This window comes from Girardinichthys multiradiatus, chromosome 2 (assembly GCF_021462225.1).
Source record: "Girardinichthys multiradiatus isolate DD_20200921_A chromosome 2, DD_fGirMul_XY1, whole genome shotgun sequence".
NCBI lineage: Eukaryota > Metazoa > Chordata > Actinopteri > Cyprinodontiformes > Goodeidae > Girardinichthys > Girardinichthys multiradiatus.
The window spans coordinates 19,273,247-19,291,424 of record NC_061795.1 but is presented as its reverse complement, the minus strand read 5'-3'; the positions used below and the strand labels follow the sequence as shown (position 1 = coordinate 19,291,424).

Below are 18,178 nucleotides of genomic sequence, written 5' to 3'. Positions count from 1 at the left end.
AGCAAAAGTGAGAGGGCAGGACCACATACTTAAAGACTGGGGAGGGGCAGGAGACCTTCGGAAGGATTCAGATGTTTCCTCTTGTCAAAACATACTCAAGAAACAAATGTAAAAAAAGAAAATCTTATACTTTTCTTTGTATCTGTATCGACAGTCAGCCTTAACCCTCTTAGAGATACCACAAATACAGTGTTATAAAGTGAAATGAAAAAGTATATACACTCCTGACCTTTTATTACATTTTACCAACCACAAATTTCAATATGTTGTATTGGGATTTTAGGTGGAAGGAAAATTATAGGTGTTTTTTAAACTTTTTCACAAATACAAATCTAAAAAATGAGTGGGGTAATTGTATTCAGCCTTTTTTCCCTAATTTTGTGCCACACATAGCAAATTACTATGTGTGGCAGAAAATCACTGTACATAGCCCTGAAAGCATCATTCCTACCATTGTCATGGCACCATCGTGCTGTCAGGATGTTTCTCTTCAGCAGGGACAGAGTTGATGGGAAGATGTATGGAGCTAAATACTGGATAATACTGAAAGAAAAACCCATTATACTGCAAAAAATTAAAACCTGAGTGGAGGTTCAATTTCCAGGAAGGACAACAACCCTAAACATAGACCCAGACCTGTAAGGAAATTAAGGATGAGCATAAGCTAGAAAGGCCCAGTCACATACAGACTTGAGAACTGATTTTCACAGATACTGATCCTCCAACAGGGTTGAACATGATGTTTCTTCAGGAAAAACCAGCAAGAAATTCAGTCTTTAATTGTGCAATGTTTGTGTGGAAATATCCCCAAAGCTTACTGTAATTACAGTGAAAAGTGTTTCTATGCTTTGTTGAGTCAGGGTGAGGGAGTAAATGCAAATGCATGCCACATGTTTCAGTTATATTTGTAAAAAAATATATATATATATAACTATCAAAAAAACCAAAATCAAAATAAAATGTAACGAAGTCTAGGGCTATAAAACGACAAAATGTGAAATAGTATAAGAGGTATAAATACTTCCCCTCACACTGTATGCCATGCCTATTATCCTGTCTACGCATAATTGAGAGGTTACACTGCGATGCAATTGCCCCGTCTTCATCTCCATGTTTATCTGATTTTATTAAGAGAGTGTGTATAACAGAATTCAAATAAGCAGTGTGTGTTCTAATAAAATAATTTCAAAGAGGAGCCAGTCCTGCTTAAACCTTGATTAAAGAAGGACTTCTAACCTTCTGCCAAAGTGTTAGAAACCCGAAATGAAAACCTCACACACACTGTATAAACAGTTTTGCAAATCAAGCCAGCAATGTTTAGGTCATGCTTTAAAAAAAGACTCATTACTCTTTAACAGAAATAAACTGAGCTGTGATTAGACAGATGCTCTCTGCATGCGCACGATTCACATGTGTAGCCTCCGGGAGGCTTTCCGTTGTGTTTGTGCTGCTAGGCTGCAGTTGGTGACAGTCCGGTTCCACAGATCTGTGGGTTATTCTTATCAAAGCCAGTGGGAACAGCAAGAAGAACAAACATACCTCCCGCCACCTGTTGGCTTTCCAGGCAGGGCATCCTTGAGCTCGGCAGGCCTTCTGTGTTCGAGGCCGGGGCAGGTGACTGCAGTGAGGATCCTCTATTTGGGTTTGATTCTGGAAAACACAGGCTATCTCCCGCTGCTTGGTGCCACGGCCACAGCTCACTGAACACTGTGAAGATAAAAGGCCGCACTTTTCATCAAAGTATGTCAATTATAACTCATTGGTCATTGTTAGTGATATCATTGTGAATTAAATTCAGAGCAGGAGAGATCACATTATATACATCACCTTTCACAATTACTAGGATGTATCGACACATTTTGGGAAATTATCTGAGATAAGTGATTGATATTGAGAACTGGCAATAATTCAACACGGAAGTTTTGGAGATTGTTTTACCTGCCTCACAATCCTCCTCACTCATTGTGGTCAAAAGACTAAGTTGAATTCAAGCAAGTAGTTAATTTTTGTATTTTTGCCATTTCCATAGAAAACTTGATGGTCATTGTTACAAAAACATGAGAAACCATTTAGCAGCATCTGTTCAGGAGTCAATAGTGTCATTAGCAATCAGACAAAAAAAAAAAGATCAATAGATAGAGAATTACAGTAACATGAACTTATAAAGATCCTCTCACACCCATCTAACTTAGATAGCATGTTCTCTTGTTTGGCCCATTTTGAAAAGAAATGGGTCTTTGCGTCACATGCAGCTTTAACAGACAGGGATTTCAAGTAATTATCTGTAATCTGCTGATAGAATATTGTGGGGAAATGTGTGTATGTACCTCCAAAAATACATGCCACAAAGAAGATGCTCATAGTTATCTTGGTTTTTACAAAATAACTATATAATAATAATATGTTTTATCGTAATGTATCATTTTTTGTGAGAGTCAGCTGGGCCAAATAGGGATCAGAACCAAAACAGAAATGAGCATGGTGTACTATAACATCTCCTGAAAATATACAGTATGGATGCAATATATATAATCCACAACTTAATGAATGTATTTGTAAAATACAGGTCTCCTTGATTATGTATCTTTATAATACTTCAAAAATACCTACAGCTGAAATCAGATATTTACATAAACTGTATAAAACAAAAAGGGGGCAGTGTGTGGCGTAGGGATAGAGCCCACAACCCATAAACGGAGAGTTCAGTCCTCAACGCAGTTCGAGTTCAAACCCTGGGGTCCTGTGCTGCATGTCTCTCGCTCTCCCCACACCGTTCCTGTCCTTACTTTCGAAAAATATTGAAGAAAAAAAAAGGCCACTAGTGCCTCAAAAAGAAATCTTAAAAAAAAAAAACAATATGAAAATACACAAAACCTTTGTTTTTACTGTCTGGCTTGAATGCTCCCTGTTTTAGGTCAGTTAAGATTATGAAAATTACTTATGTTTCTTAAATACCAGATTAATGTCAACATTTCTTTAGATTTATACTTTTACTTTTTCCAAATTCAGAGGTTTGCATACATTTTATTAGCATTTGGTAGAATTGCTTTTTAAATTGTATGACTTGGATCAACGGTTTTGGGTATCCTTGGCTGTCCTTGTGGCCCATTTATCCTGGCCGAACTGGTGAATAGTTGCTTCAATATTTTCACATTATTCTTTCTTCATGAGGCCATCTATTTTGTAAAGTGCACCAGTGAATGTAAATGTGAAAAAGTGAGTTTTCAGGAGGGATTTAAAATACTGTACAAACTCTGCAGTATGAATATGATGGGGCAGTTTGTTCCAGAGACCTGGGGATGCCACAGCAAAAGCCCGATACCCTCTGCGTTTTAAAGTTAAGTAGAATGGTTAAATAATTAGGTGTTGAATCATTTAAAATTTTAAATGTGAGTAAAAGAAACTTAAAATGAATAAAGAAATGAACAGGTGGCCATAATAGCCAAGAAAAGCTTGTGCACTTTCTGAAAGTACTGTCACAGGTGTTGCATCTGCATTGCTGATGTGAACGATACTATAGTCACAGATGTTCGAGCTGGATAGTCATGAATGCTAACAGATTTTTTAAAGCGAACATGTCAAGAAATGTAGAATATTAGGATATTTTAAAAAGCATAAAAGCATCTCTCTCATTATTCTAATATTTATCAAATAGAAACATATTTTGGTAATCCTAATAGACCTAAAACAGTAAAAGCTTTGTTAGATTTAGAATGAGACAATAACATAGGCAAAGAAATGTATTGTACCAAGAGGAATAAACTTGGTGGTTGTTAAGTACATGGGTGCAAACTGGTTTGTTTAAGGGTGTGAAATAAAAGCAAGACGAGTGAAATGAGGATACAAACTGGCAAAGGTGCAAATTTACGCAGGGCCAAGAATATAAAACAATTACAAAAAAAGTCCTGATAAAATATAGGAATATTTTACAAAAAAGAAAAGCAACATCAAACCAGAAAAATGTTTTGAATAATGCAAGGAAAAAAATCAGAAACATAACTGCGAAATGGTTTCTGTTATTGAACCAATCATAAATGTAGTTTCCCTTGAAACATGTTTTGAAATTGTTTAGCATTTATTTTTGTTATTTCCTGTTTTAATTTTCTGAAATAATGTTGCACTTTCGGTTTTGTTGTGTTTTGCTAACCACTGTTGCTTCATCTATCTATCTATCTATCTATCTATCTATCTATCTATCTATCTATCTATCTATCTATCTATCTATCTATCTATCTATCTATCTATCTATCTATCTATCTATCTATCTATCTATCTATCTATCTATCTATCTATCTATCTATCTATCTATCTATCTATCTATCTATCTATCTATCTATCTATCTATCTATCTATCTATCTATCTATCTATCTATCTATCTATCTATCTATCTATCTATCTATCTATCTATCTATCTATCTATCTATCTATCTATCTATCTATCTATCTATCTATCTATCTATCTATCTATCTATCTATCTATCTATCTATCTATCTATCTATCTATCTATCTATCTATCTATCTATCTATCTATCTATCTATCTATCTATCTATCTCTCTCTCTCTCTCTCTCTCTCTCTCTCTCTCTGTCTGTCTGTCTGTCGATCGATTCATCCATAGATAGATACATACATAGAAAGATATATTTCTTCTTATTATATTTTCTTTTTTGACCTCATTTATAGTGTTGATCACAAAACAAAGCAATTTTAATGTATTCAGAGAAACATGGTTGTAATTTTTTTATGCAATAAATATATTAATAACTACACAGTAAAAGCCAATGCAGATTTCTACAAAAGCTTTTGACAAGCATCTTTCACACTGAGAGAAAGCCACTGGCTATTTCACCTGTAAACAAAGGAGTTACTTAGAGAGCTGCTGTGATTGACTAAGTCCAAGGCTGAGCGAGGAAAGGATTCAAACACACTCTTTTAGAGAATCATCTGGTATTAATAAACACCCCAGAAGGAGAAAACATAATGAATAAAAACCAGACACCATGATGACAGCTCTGGAAAAAACAGTCTGAGATGGCTGACGAACGTTTTCAAGAGATCTTGGTGCCCGTGTGGCTGTGCGGTATTTAGGTTGCCTATTTCTGCTCGACGACTGAGCCTCCATGTACAAAGCCACCGCAAAAAGGAGAGCAGGAATAAAATACACAAGATGCGTAATTTCCAGTCCAGATAAAGAACATAATGTTTCATTGTCCACTAATTATGACCTCAGAAAAATTGCATAACACCAGGCACATCGTTTGATGGTGACCTCACAGTATAAACCTTACAAATTATAATTCTGATACTCCACTAATTTTTGAAAACTGATCAAGGTCAGAATGCCCTTTCAAACAAAACTTCTGCTTTTTCTTGTTGTTGTTGGCAGTGGTAAATGCTGCACAAACATGCATCCTGCACTCTGTAATTACTGAGGCATTTTAAACACAGGCTCCTCTCAGCTGACGGTGCACATCAAAGCCCAGTGACTAGCCCTGAGCACTGCAGATACCCGCTGCACACATCCTCATAAATGATAACAAAACCTTCTCGGCGGAGAGAAGAGACATGCAAACATGCTGGAGGTGGGGTGGATGGTCTAGGAGTGAGAAGGGGAGGGGGCTAGCCCCACCTCACTGGAGTAGAAAGCAGGCGGGAGAAAAAAAAAGGGAGGAAGGAAGAAAATCACAGCCATACAGGCTACGCTTCCCCCAGCTGAGCTGTATCTGCAGTCGACCAGTGGAAAAAAAACACAATATGGAGACGCGCTCCTCCCGCAAAACTGCCAACCCCATCTGTCAGCCATTAGTTAATCAGGGCTGGTGACCGAACAAACGAAGAGCTGGCAAAGCCCCTGGGATTGAGGACAGCTTCATCTCTGAGAGCACGATGAGGGCAAGGACTCTGGGACCTTTGCTCTGAAGATCCACAGCTGGGAAACTTTACAGGTAGGTCCACTCTACACTACAGACAAGTTACTATGCTGCTACGTTTTCTTTAAAATAATGTCCCTGCATTTATAAATCTGAACTTTATATTGAAAATTTGCATCTTAAAAGAATATTGGATCCCAGCAAAACTGTCAAATAATCTAGAATAAAATATTTAAATTACATTTTTATTTAAGTATGATGTTCAATAGTTGATGTCGCAGTCTCACAAAGTGTTAATGGTATGAGGTTTTGAAATATTGGGAAGATTTGTCGTGTTCAGTTAGACTGAGCGGAGAGCAAACCACATAAATCAACAAGTCACATGGGAAATTAAACACTCCCGACACAGATTTGCTCTCCCACGTCGTGGCAGCCATTAATTTCACATGATTAGGTGGGATAAGTCTTGTATAAGCCGACGAGTCTCATCTGGGCATAATGTGGATTACTTTAAAGTGGAATGACTCAGCTGCAATTGCAATCCAGCCAAGTAAAACAACTTGTGCGAAACAAGTTTTCTTTTTTTTTTTACTTGAACAAATGTTCCACTAAGAAAGGCAATGCTGCTTCATCTTAAAGCTCATAATTATTCTACTTAATGGTTTCAAAACAGTTTTGCTGATGTAAATATGGGGCAAATTACATAATTGAGTGCTAAAACAAATCTGAAAAGTCTTTGAAAACAGATGTTTGAACCCATTTAGAATAAACAAGGGGCACTTTCCCCACCGAAAAAATGTTATCAGACTTATTCAGATGATTTTTTTAGTGCATGAATGTCTTTGTCTAGAAATGGCAACTGGAAATACCCAAGTCAACCCCACCCACTCCACAACTCACAGCAGGTAAGCTCAGCTGAAACATTCTACCAGAAAAACTTCTAAGCAGTACAGAACCTCTTTGCAGAACCTCACAGACAAAAAAGCACATTAAAAAATATATATATGTACTGGGGTGGACAGGGAAATCCACTGTTTACCAGAATTGTAAAATCTTCAGTTAGATTAATCCTGACTTCGTTTGGAAATTTAAATATGAAGTATCTTACTAAGCAGTAAACATACCATGCTAAGCTGTACAACTTAGTTACAATGACAACAACGCTATAGGATGTGGAAGTTGTTCCTCTAAGAAGAAAACTAAGATACTAAGTTAGTTATTTTCAGTAAAAGTGAGATGTTTAACATTATGTCAAAGGAAGCACAGACATGTAAAAGCTTTTATTTAAAAAAAAAAAAAAGCTATATTTTATTTAACATGTTGATACATGTCTGCAATGCATACAGGCTGCAAGAGAGTGAGCGAGAGCAAAACGTCAGCAGATAATAGTATTTTACCTTTCAGAGCTTTAACCTTTGTCTGTCTTGGAACGTGCCGGACTGGGAAATGTTGGCAGCATTTTGGAAAGAGAGTAAAGTAAGGATCTACATTCTCAAGGAAAACACAAGGCGACTGCTCTTTGAGAAATGCAAGCTCTACTAATGCCGCTAATATAAAATACATTTTGAAATGTGAAATCCATAATCATTTTGTGATTGTTAATAATTGTAAAACCCTATTTTACTGTTATACTGGTAAATAAAAACCAGACACCCTGATGACAGCTTTGGAAAAGTCTGAGATGGCTGACGAACGTTTTCAAGAGATCTTGATTCCTGTGTTGCTGTGCAGTATTTAGGTTGCCTATTTCTGGTCAACGACTGAGCCTCCATGTACAAAGCCACTGCAAAAGGGAGAGCGGGAATAAAATACACAAGATGCATAATTTCCAGTCCAGATAAAGAGCATAATGTTTCATTGTCCACCTATTATGACATAAAAGACCTTCTGAAATGTGAAATCCATAATCATTGTGTTAATATTTGTAAAACCCCGTTTTACTGTTATACTGATTTACAAAACTGCCTGCTAAAAAGGCTAAGGTCAAATTCCAGTCACATTGCTGCATGCTCTCAATGCGAGAGGACGGTAATACCAAGCATATGGTAATTGTGTGCAGGCTCTTCAAAGGCACTCAGAGCAAGAGTCAACATGCAAGTGCAGACCGCAGGAAGGACATTTGGAGGTGTGCCCAGGGCTGAATGTTGTCTAAGCTGTTACGAAGAGTAATATTGATAAAATATGGAATGATAAAATGTCAACCATGACACACCAGTTTGCATACAGCATGATACGTGGGAGCAGAATGTACGTTAAGATTACGTCCATTCCTTTTTTAATCAGCAGATGCAGAGAATAAAAATTCTACACAGAGATTTCACACAACTTTCAGCCTCTCCTGTTCATGGTTCTGTTTTCACAGGAATGTTTCAAAGGTCCAAGCAACACTTGCTATCATCATGCAGGTGGGAGCGACACCTTGGGAAAGAGGAATGTTGAGTCAGAGATCTGTTCTGCAATGGGAAACCAGAGAGATGACACAGAGTAACATTCTAATCCAGTTCACATCATGCTATTACTAGGAATCTGAAGTTGAGTACAATACAAGGATGAAGTTGTGATGTGTAAAGTTGTTTTCTTGATTATGAATGCAGATGCTTGCATGTAAAAATTACTCCCTTTTTCTGTCTCTGAAGTATTTGACAGACTATTAACCACAATTGCAGCAAACTTCAGTCTTGCTGACACTAAACAGCCCATTCTGGACTTGTCTGTAAGTACAAATCTGCCGGCAACAACGAGTCCAATAAACAGCTGCTTGACCGAGCATGGAGACTTTTATCAACACATTTTCCTTTTAAAGTCAACATCCCTAAGAAAAGGTAAGCGAAACTAAAAACCATGTTTACTCAAAGACAAGTTATACAAGGTTTTCAAAAGTTACAGTTTCAAAATTATTGCAAATTAAAGCGGTTTTAACGTCATGCTCGAGAAATTGCTGGCATGACTAGCATTCTCTCCAGTTGTATAATATATAGTTTAGTAACCCGCTTACACTGTAGCAGAAAAAAATAATTATGCACAAAAGGCACTTTAAAAGCTAGTTTGTATCCAATAAAAAATGAACAATTGAAAGTTAATATTATAAATTATACTAAAACATAATAATAAATATGTTCCATTATTTTAGAAGCAGTAGTAAGACTAGTTGCTACTAGATCGCGTTATAAATTCTTGTTTTAAATTTTGCTGTGAATAATTTCATACCTGTGGTATTTTTATTGAAAGTTATTAGAAAAATCATGTGTGAATCTTATACTTGCAATGCCTACACATGTTTAACTTTTGCACACAACCATGTCATGAAATATATGTGTGAAAAGAATAGGAAACCATAGAAAAATAGAATAAAGTTGATTTTGTAGGTTAAAGCTAAACAAATCCAGAGTTATTTTTCCCTCTTCCCGCTAAATGTTACACAGCTGCATTTCTAATTGGTCATAGCAGCCAGCCATCTGGCTGGCCAGTAACATGAGGAAGTTTGGAAGAACTCAGACAAGAGGAGGATCTTGACCTTACATTTCAATGAAATATGATTAAAAAAACTAATGTAAGGGACAAAGAATTCCATTGTTACTGCTGGTTCTTTAATAGTTTTGTAGATTCAGCTTTCAGAAGTATTTTTTTAGCAATAACCAAACTCTTTATGCTTTGGTTTCCCATTAATACCAACACTTCTTATTCCACAATGTCTTTTCGTATATTTTAATCCTTTAATTCTGTCCCTTTTTTAGACCCTGTGATGCACGATAACAAGAAAAAACACCACAGAGATCAGTGATTTGATCAATTATTTCTAACGTCACTGAAAGAATCGGAAATGCTCAGTTAAACACCATGTGTTGTCATGGACTTGAACAATCAATCTATCACAGTCTTTCCCATTATCTACTGCCACATTCATTTCACTCCCTAGTATGATGGTGTTGAAAGGTTCAAAGAGGACTTGGGCCCATCAAGACTAAGTATGTAGTCTTATATACAATATACTGCTGAAAGTCTTGAGATTACACACAAAACCTGTAATGAATTCCCATTTATTATACATAGGTTTTAACATGGAGTTGGCCCATTCTTTATAGCTATAATAGCTTCAACTCTTCTAAAAAGGCTTCTCACAAGGTTTAGGAGTGTGTTTATTGAAATGTTTGATTCCTCCTCCAGGATAGTATTTTTGAGGTCAGACACTGATGTTGGATGAGAGGGTCTGGCTTGCAGTCTCTGCTTTAATTCTTCCCTAAGGTGTTTTGTCGGCTCGGGCTAAGGACTCTGTGCAAGCCAATCAAGTTCCTCCACAAAAAACAGGGTCATCTATGTTCTTATGGACCTTGCTTTGCACACTGGTGTGCAGTCCTGTTGGAACTTGAAGGGATCATCCCAAACACAAAGAAAAAATCTCTATGGGTCTAGAGTCCAGTGTTGGCAGGCTTTAGAGCACTGAATATAATTGCACTTGTTGGTTTTAGGCTTTGGATTGACATTCTCAGCCATGGAAACCCATTTCCTAAAGCTTACTACCCCCTATTCTTGACCTAAACTGAAGCCACACAAAATTTGGAGGTCTATAGCTATTCACTCCATACACAGCTGTTAGCACATTGTGCACTTTAGTCTGTAATGTCCCTGCTTTGAACTTTAACTTGGTATATCATTAAGTGGCTAAATTGCTATTGTTTTCCAATGTTTCCACAGGTACTTATTGTCCATGTGCCATCCTACCTACCTCGCTTTTATTTGCTAGGTCCTTGAGAGTGACCCATTCTTTCACAAATGTTTGCAGTCTGCCCACCAAGATGCTGGATTTTATACATGGGGCCATGGAAGGGATTAGAACATCTGTATTCAATAATTTTGAGGGGTGACCGACTACTTCAGGCAATATAGTGTAAGTATAATACAGATATAAACAAACAATTCCAAGTGGCCTAAAACTACATGCATTCTGCCAGTGCCAAGGCAAGGCCATGCCCTGTGCCATTCAGCAGACCTGGGATACCCCAAACTAAATGCTTGCAGACTTTGGTACCTTGTCTCTTCTCATTTAGGTCTTGCAGCATCTGCTCATGATCGACCCCACAGTAACGTTTACTCCTCACTACAGTATAGGCTCCTCTCTTTATCTACATAATGTCTTTTAATACTATGTTCAGACACTCCTTCAAAAAGGCCATTACAGGCAGCTATAACCAGAATCTTTAGTGTGTTATAAAAATATTAATCCCCTTTAACGTTACACCCTCCCCAGTCAATACTTTGTAAAATCAACTTTTGCTGCATTTTGCAGTTGCACATCAATAGCCTGAAATTTCTTATTTTTCTTTTTTTCAAAATAGGTCAAGCTCGGTCAGAATGGATAGAGAACTTCCCCGAACAGCAATTTATTAGGCCTTGCCACAAGATTTCCATTTTGATTTAGGTATGGACTTTGACTGGACCATTCCAGCACTTGTTTTTTGTACTCCCTAACATGTTTCCAATCAGTATTTTCCTATCACCCTGTATTTAGTTCCATCCATCTTCCCACCAATACTGACCAGTTTCCTTTGACCTACTGATGAAAGGCATCCCCAAAGAATTGTGCTATCACTACCATGATTCACCATAGCTGATGTATGGTTTTAGCTTTCTGCCATAAACACCAAACTGCAACCAGGACTTCTGATGGCTCACTCTGAACACACTCTTGCTTTCTTCTTGCCATGAGCCGTTACTTTAAGCATTTTATCTTTTTCTCTGTTTTCTCCTTGCCTAGCCTGTGTTTGGGACACTGCAGCTGGTTGAACTGGGTTTTGTTTAGAGGTATAGGGACCTGTATACAGTGGGTAGTATACATTTAATGTATATTTAATGTATACCACACATGTCAGATTTTATTTGTGGAAAACAAATTAAAACCATGTGTCATTTTCATTCCATTGTATAAAATATGTTACTTTGAGTTGGTGTAACACAAAATACTAAATCCATACATTGGATTTTGTCGTTTTAGAGTGTCACTATGTGAAAAAGCTTAATGGGTTTTTGTAAAGCATGTAAAAAATAGGGGGATGTTTATACAAGTGCCATGAATTTGTAAAACTTAGGTTTGTTTTTGTCACCTGTCATCCCAAAAGTTTACTTTCAGTCCTGATTTAAAAGCAGCCCTATGTACAAATATTATCAATCTTCAGATAAGATGTCACTAAGACTGTCTTTTATGCCACCAAGGTTTTCAGGGTTTGCAGTAATCTTTTGGCCAAAGCCCTGCTTTGCTTTCTCCCAAAGGGGCCACACTGAAACATCATCTCCCAATGCATATTCAGGTCAAGGCCATGACGAGGAACCTTGTGCTCGTGAGCACGGGGTAGAATCCTTCATCTACTAATTTGGTTGTTCAAATTCGACTGAGAGGAAACACCAGCCTCATGATGTCAGAAACAACTGACCCCAAGGTGACAGGTTTGAAGGTTGTTCATGCTCATTGCTCTTAGGCTGGAGTTAAGAATGTAAATGTGTGCATGTGGTTTTGATTTGAAGCGCTGTGATTGCAGGCACTCTGCTGTCACCCCTCCCCTCCATAGAAAGTATATACTTAACAGGAAGTGGTATGTTTTTGCTTAGAAGCAGAATATGTTAATTACTATAATGGTGCCTGTTGACATGAGTAACGGTGGGGCAATGGTGACTCAATCAATTGCTGGGTTGCCGGTTCGAAACTCTACCCGTCTCAGTCGTTGCGTCCTTGGGCGGGGCACTTCCCCCGCCTTGCCTGCTGATGGTGGTCAGAGGGCTCGGTGGCACCGATTGTATGGCAGCCATTTATGTCAGTCTGCCCCAGGGCAGCTGTGGCTGCCAGTGTGTGAAGGTGTGTATGAATGGGAGGATGACTGTTTGTATTGTAAAGACCTTTGGAGTCCTTGGACTCAATAAAGCACATGCAGGCAATTTACCGTGAGTAAAACACAACCATATTGTTAGTGGACATGTTTTTTTAAGGTAAATATTCCAAACTTTAATCATTTCACTTAAAAACGTTTGCAATAAATGTAATAATTCCTTGGTGTCTTCTCATTATTTCGTATTTTGTAAGAATGTGAAGACTGTTGTTCAGAATATAGAACTAAAGAGGCCAACTCTCAATGATTTGATTATTGTTTGATATTACCTTTTAGATCCTAATGTCTGTACTTGGCAATTAAGGGGTTTTTCTCAGCTGTACAACACTTGCCAAAATGAATTAATCCCAATTACGGCTGGTGTAAATAGAGTGAACTTCTGTAGTCTGCAGCCAAATGTATTACTGAGACCTCCATTACACCAATGGTAAGTACATGTGCCAGCTAGCTCTTTGAATTGGACTGTTTTCTCTGGGGGGTACTATAAAATAAAATGCTAAAATGCACTAAATAAAGAGAAAAAAGATGCACCAATCACAATTTTCCTGGCCCATTTCTGGTTTACTTTGGTCTTTGACCCGATAATTCTGATTTTAACTGATTACAATGCTTTTTTTTTTAAAGACTGTAACACGTCAAATAATAAGTGCAGTGGGTTATTTGGTTGAGCTTTAAATACAACAGAAAATGAAGGAATTACATGATCATCCCTATTTCCCTAATCTTTATCTGACTTTTATTAAACTCTTAAAAGTGCATCAACTTGCTTGCTGCTAATTTATATATTTATAGATAAATAGTGTGATTTCTTAGGTTTGATGCATTTAATGAATATAAGAAAAAACATTTTTGACTTTTCAGAATTTGACCGGCTGTTGCCTGATCAGAGCTGATAAGAGGAAACTGGTCGATTATGATCACTGACAGAATTATTGATGCATCTCGAGACAAAAACTGCTTTATTTTTTCATTGCAGAGATCTAAAAAAAAACTAGACAGTGTGAGGACATATTTTTTAAATGCCTACATTAAAACTGAATTTAGAAAAGTCCCTCAATTACAAAATATCCATGGTGGCCTAAACAAATCCAATGTTTATTATGTACCTCATCTACAAGTACATCCAAGTGATAAATGTTGTTCAATGACATAATGTTTACCCTGTCAAAAAAATAAATGATACATATTTAAGGATTTAGCTTTCTGTGGTTTGCTGTTCCTTGTTTTTATTTTCTGACAGCTTTTACATCTTTGAAGAATGGTCATATTAAGAAATTGACATGCTTTAAGTATTCCTGAGATTTAAAGAAGCAGATTTTATTTTGTTTATAGTGATAATATTTCACTAAGAAACAACACAAATTTTATATGATTTGAATTTTATGTTTCTTTAATAGTTTTTACATAAAATGATTTCAACATATCGAAGTATTTTGCATGTGAATGAAATAAATAGCAAAAAGAAAACAACAATAAACCAAAACAATACATGATAATAATAATAAAGAAGACTTGATCCATTTTGTTTTTGCACCACAAATTATAAAACAAAAAAAAATTACGTGAGTGAAACCACCAGGACTCTTGGTTATAGTGAATATTACTCATTAACACACACACACACACACACACACACGCACACACACACACACACACACACACAAACACGCACACACACAAACACGCACGCACGCACACACACACTCACACACAAACACAAACACGCACGCACGCACACACACAAACACGCACGCACACACGCACATGCACACCCACACACACGCAGACAATTAGGCCAAGAAGCAGGAACACAAAAAAGGAGGGATGAAGTCATTCTCACTAGAGATGGTCCCAGCATAAGAAAATAACTGACTCTTGTTGTCTTAAATTAAATGTAATTCAGATAAATTAGCCCATTACAGTCTAAAGGTAATTAACTGTTTGGGGGACTTTGAATGAACAAAGAGAATTAATCCAACACATCTTCAAATTGTTTATGGCTAAAGTTCAGCATTTATTTGGATAGTACGATACATTTAACAGTTTTTGTAGTTTTTTGTAGTTTTTGAGTTTTAGTACAAGGTTCACCTCCTCATATACACTACTGGCCAAAAGTTTTAGAGCGCCTTTCTCATTTAATGGTTTTCTGAATTTTCATCACTATTTACATTGTATGTGGATTCTCACTGAAGGCATCAAAACTGTGAACGAACACATATGGAATGATATAGCAAAAGAAAAATTGTAGAATTTTAATTAGGTTTTATATTTGATTACTAAAATATTAACCTTTGGCTGTCTCTCATTGCACTTCTGGGAAGTTCTTTCAAGACTGAAAAAACATTTCAGGTGACCACCAGATGAACGCCAAGAGAGCAAAGCAGTGATCAAAGCAAAGGATGGCCATTTTGAAGAATCTAAAAGAGTTATTCCACATTTTTTGTTTACTACATAATTCCATGTGTGTTCATTCACAGTTTTGTTGCCTTTGGTGAGAATACAATTTAAATAGTCATGAAAATAAAGAGATTCATTAAGTAAGAAAGTGTATCTAAAACTTTTGACCAGTAGTGTATACGAACACTACCAGGAATGTGCACAGTTTGAGACTGAGTGGTCAGAAGTGTTTGGTACCAAGACAAACAGCTCAACATAAATTCAGAGAGTTAAAGCTGGATGTTTGAATAGTCTTTGTGTTTTTTACAACCCAATAAAAGCAACTTTATATTTCTAATGTAAAATCTATTCTCTTTCCCAGGGTGAGTCAGGAGTTTCCAAACATTCCTTATTGACATAAATGTCATATTAACTTTTGGCTTATAATCATTTATTTAAAAGATTCTTTTTTCAGGGTGGAATGACAATACAACATACAACATTCGTGTTTTTTAAAGAAGAATTTGTACATATTTGCAACTGTCTGTCTAGCTGTTAAAATAAGGTGAGGTTAAAGAGTTTAAAGGTAGTTGCCTTTTCAGCTTGTACAATGTAACACTGGTGGCGAAATAGCCCCACAGCATGACACTACCACCTCAGTGCTTTGTTCAGCCTTGCCTCGACTCCTCCAAAGATATGTTTTGTCAAAATAACTAAATATTTGACCATAAGACTTTTATTTTAGCTTGTCCATGTGGGCAGCTGCAGTTACTTTCAACTAAAAGGTGTTGAATTTGCAGCAGACAAGGTCTTTCCAATCTTCTTTCTTCGACCCATGGTGATGTAAAATTAGCTTCACTGCAAACGAAATAACTGCAGTTTTAGCATTCCAGGTATAATAGGCTGGAGCCCTTGTGATTTGCCCCTGTACAACCTAATCTCTTTTACATTTATCTGAAGAGACAATTTGGGTCAGATGGTTGAAACTTACACACAAGTGGGTGTTTTAACAGGACAATGATCCCAAATACAGATCCAAACTAGTTTCGGAATATATCAAGAAGATCCACATTAAGCTTATTAAAGGCTCTCTCCAATATCCTGACCATCAGAATTGTGTCAGAGGGTTAATCTCTAAAAAAAAGCCGGCGCTAGAGGTGCAACTCTTCAAGGGGCATTTTAAGCAAATATCAGTAGAGAGTGTAAGGAGATTGCTGAGCCTGTATGTATTACAGGCTCAATTTATACATCTGCACCCAGTTCTTGAATCCAGTCACTGTCAAAACCCACTTATTTTTGCAGAGTGCTTGTGGGGCTGATGTAAACGGTCATTGGGCAAGAGGCGGGGAACACCCTGGACAGGTCACCACTCCATGTCAGGGCAAAAAAAAGACACACAAGACAAACAACTATGCACGTACACATACCTACAAATAATTTAGAAAGACCAATTAACCCAACAGTCATGTGTTTGGACTGTGAGATAAAGCTGGTGTACCCAGAGAAAACCCACACATTCAAAGGGAAAATATGCAAACTCCATGCAGAAAGAACCTAAGCCTGTATTTGAACCAAGAACCTTTTAGCTGCAACACAGCACTGCTACCTGCTGCACCACTTTGCACCCTGCATCCAAGAATCATTGTTAAAAACCCTTAAAGTTGAAAGTTATTTAGTCATTCTACCCTAAAAAAATAATGTTTCAAATAAAACAATAAAAGCCCAGAATTACAATGACATTCATTCCCATGGTAACTGCATGATCAGAACGATGTATTTTAACAAAGCTGTTTCGCATTCGGTGTACGTCAAGCAAGGCCACAAGGCAGTTAAGACCAGAGACGTGAACCAGCACCAACAAAGTAATGTTTTAAAAATGGAAAGTAACTTTACTCAAGTGTTCAGTCTGAACTGGAACAAAACATTAAAGCTGCAACAATTAATAATCTATTGTAAACAAGTATATATATATATATATATATATATATATATATATATATATATATATATATATATATATATATATACACACTATTGTAGAACAAAAAAATCCTTCAGAAAGAAACAAAAAACTGGCCATATGTAGAAAGAGAAACAACAGACTGCATGTACGGCTGCATGTAGCAAAGGTATCTGTGTGCTTATTAGTCAATGGTGAAAGATGAACAAGAACAAATGTTTCAAATTCAACTAGCTGCATTGTACTAAAGAACAACCCATGTAATGAAATAAATACTTTTTAAACAATGAAACCTAATAATATTTACCAAAACCCAGCAAAAATCACTATTTTAAATAAAGAAGCTATTGATGTTGTTCGTATCAAATCTCACTCATTGCAAACGTGATGCAAGCATTGGCTCTAGTCCCAGCCATCCTTATCAACTCAGATAGGGTGGGGGTAAGTGGGGGTAAGGGCACAGGCACTGTGTATCAAAATATAAGCATTTCATACACTAGACAATATAAGTTCTTAGTAATGAAGAATAGCCTTTCCCATAATGCTTATTTAAAAAAGAAATACTACAATAAAATGTACTTTATTTGGTTTAACTCTTAATGTTGATTCTAGGACAATTCCACCTTTTCAAACTGTTTCCAACTGTGATCATGTTGAGATCTTCCTTAACCTCGAACGGAAATGAAGCCTTTTCAAATTCAGTTGAAGTACAAGCACAATCAAAAACGAATGAAAAATATTTTCCTCTGTACAAACTGTAATTACCCATAGAGAAATATGAGAGGTCTGACCAGGAGCACCAGTAAAATATTAAATATTTTGTTATAAAAACTAGATACTTGAAAAATAAAATCAAACTGTACAAAGATACATACACAAAATACATTGACAGGCCTTTGTTGCTGTTCAATAAAGACCATAATATTAACTCTTATACACAAATATACACTTGTGTACCGCAGATACAGGGTGAAAACAGCAATAACAGCAGTGATTATTTTCTTCGCACCTAATATAGGAAATAAATACTTCCCACAAGTATGCCTTCATAAATTTCCGGCACTGTTGGACCGCACTGTCCTGATTTACAGGTTTT

At 36.7% G+C, this 18,178-nt stretch overlaps 1 protein-coding gene and 1 long non-coding RNA gene across 12 annotated transcripts in view; one reads left to right on the top strand and one right to left on the bottom strand.

Annotated features, from left to right (window-relative positions):
* The window catches only part of LOC124878850 (A disintegrin and metalloproteinase with thrombospondin motifs 20-like), a 142,756-nt gene that overhangs the window by 21,570 nt on the left and 103,008 nt on the right, over positions 1 to 18,178 (bottom strand). Inside the window, exon 29 of the mRNA XM_047382995.1 lies at positions 1,540 to 1,707. Within this exon, the coding sequence (XP_047238951.1) occupies positions 1,540 to 1,707 (168 nt within the window). The remainder of the gene's footprint in view (positions 1 to 1,539; positions 1,708 to 18,178) is intronic.
* On the top strand, positions 5,578 to 13,940 carry LOC124878856. 11 transcript variants are annotated; one of them, XR_007040881.1, is made up of 9 exons: positions 5,582 to 5,946; positions 6,722 to 6,776; positions 7,276 to 7,347; positions 7,931 to 8,118; positions 8,234 to 8,693; positions 9,606 to 9,836; positions 10,564 to 10,756; positions 11,205 to 11,287; positions 11,378 to 13,940. It is a non-coding gene; the product is annotated as an uncharacterized LOC124878856 (long non-coding RNA). The 11 variants fall into 11 exon arrangements; XR_007040882.1 differs by lacking the exon at positions 9,606 to 9,836 and having other exon boundaries at positions 5,646 to 5,946; positions 10,652 to 10,756; positions 11,378 to 13,173; positions 13,608 to 13,940; XR_007040871.1 differs by having other exon boundaries at positions 5,578 to 5,946; positions 9,606 to 10,756.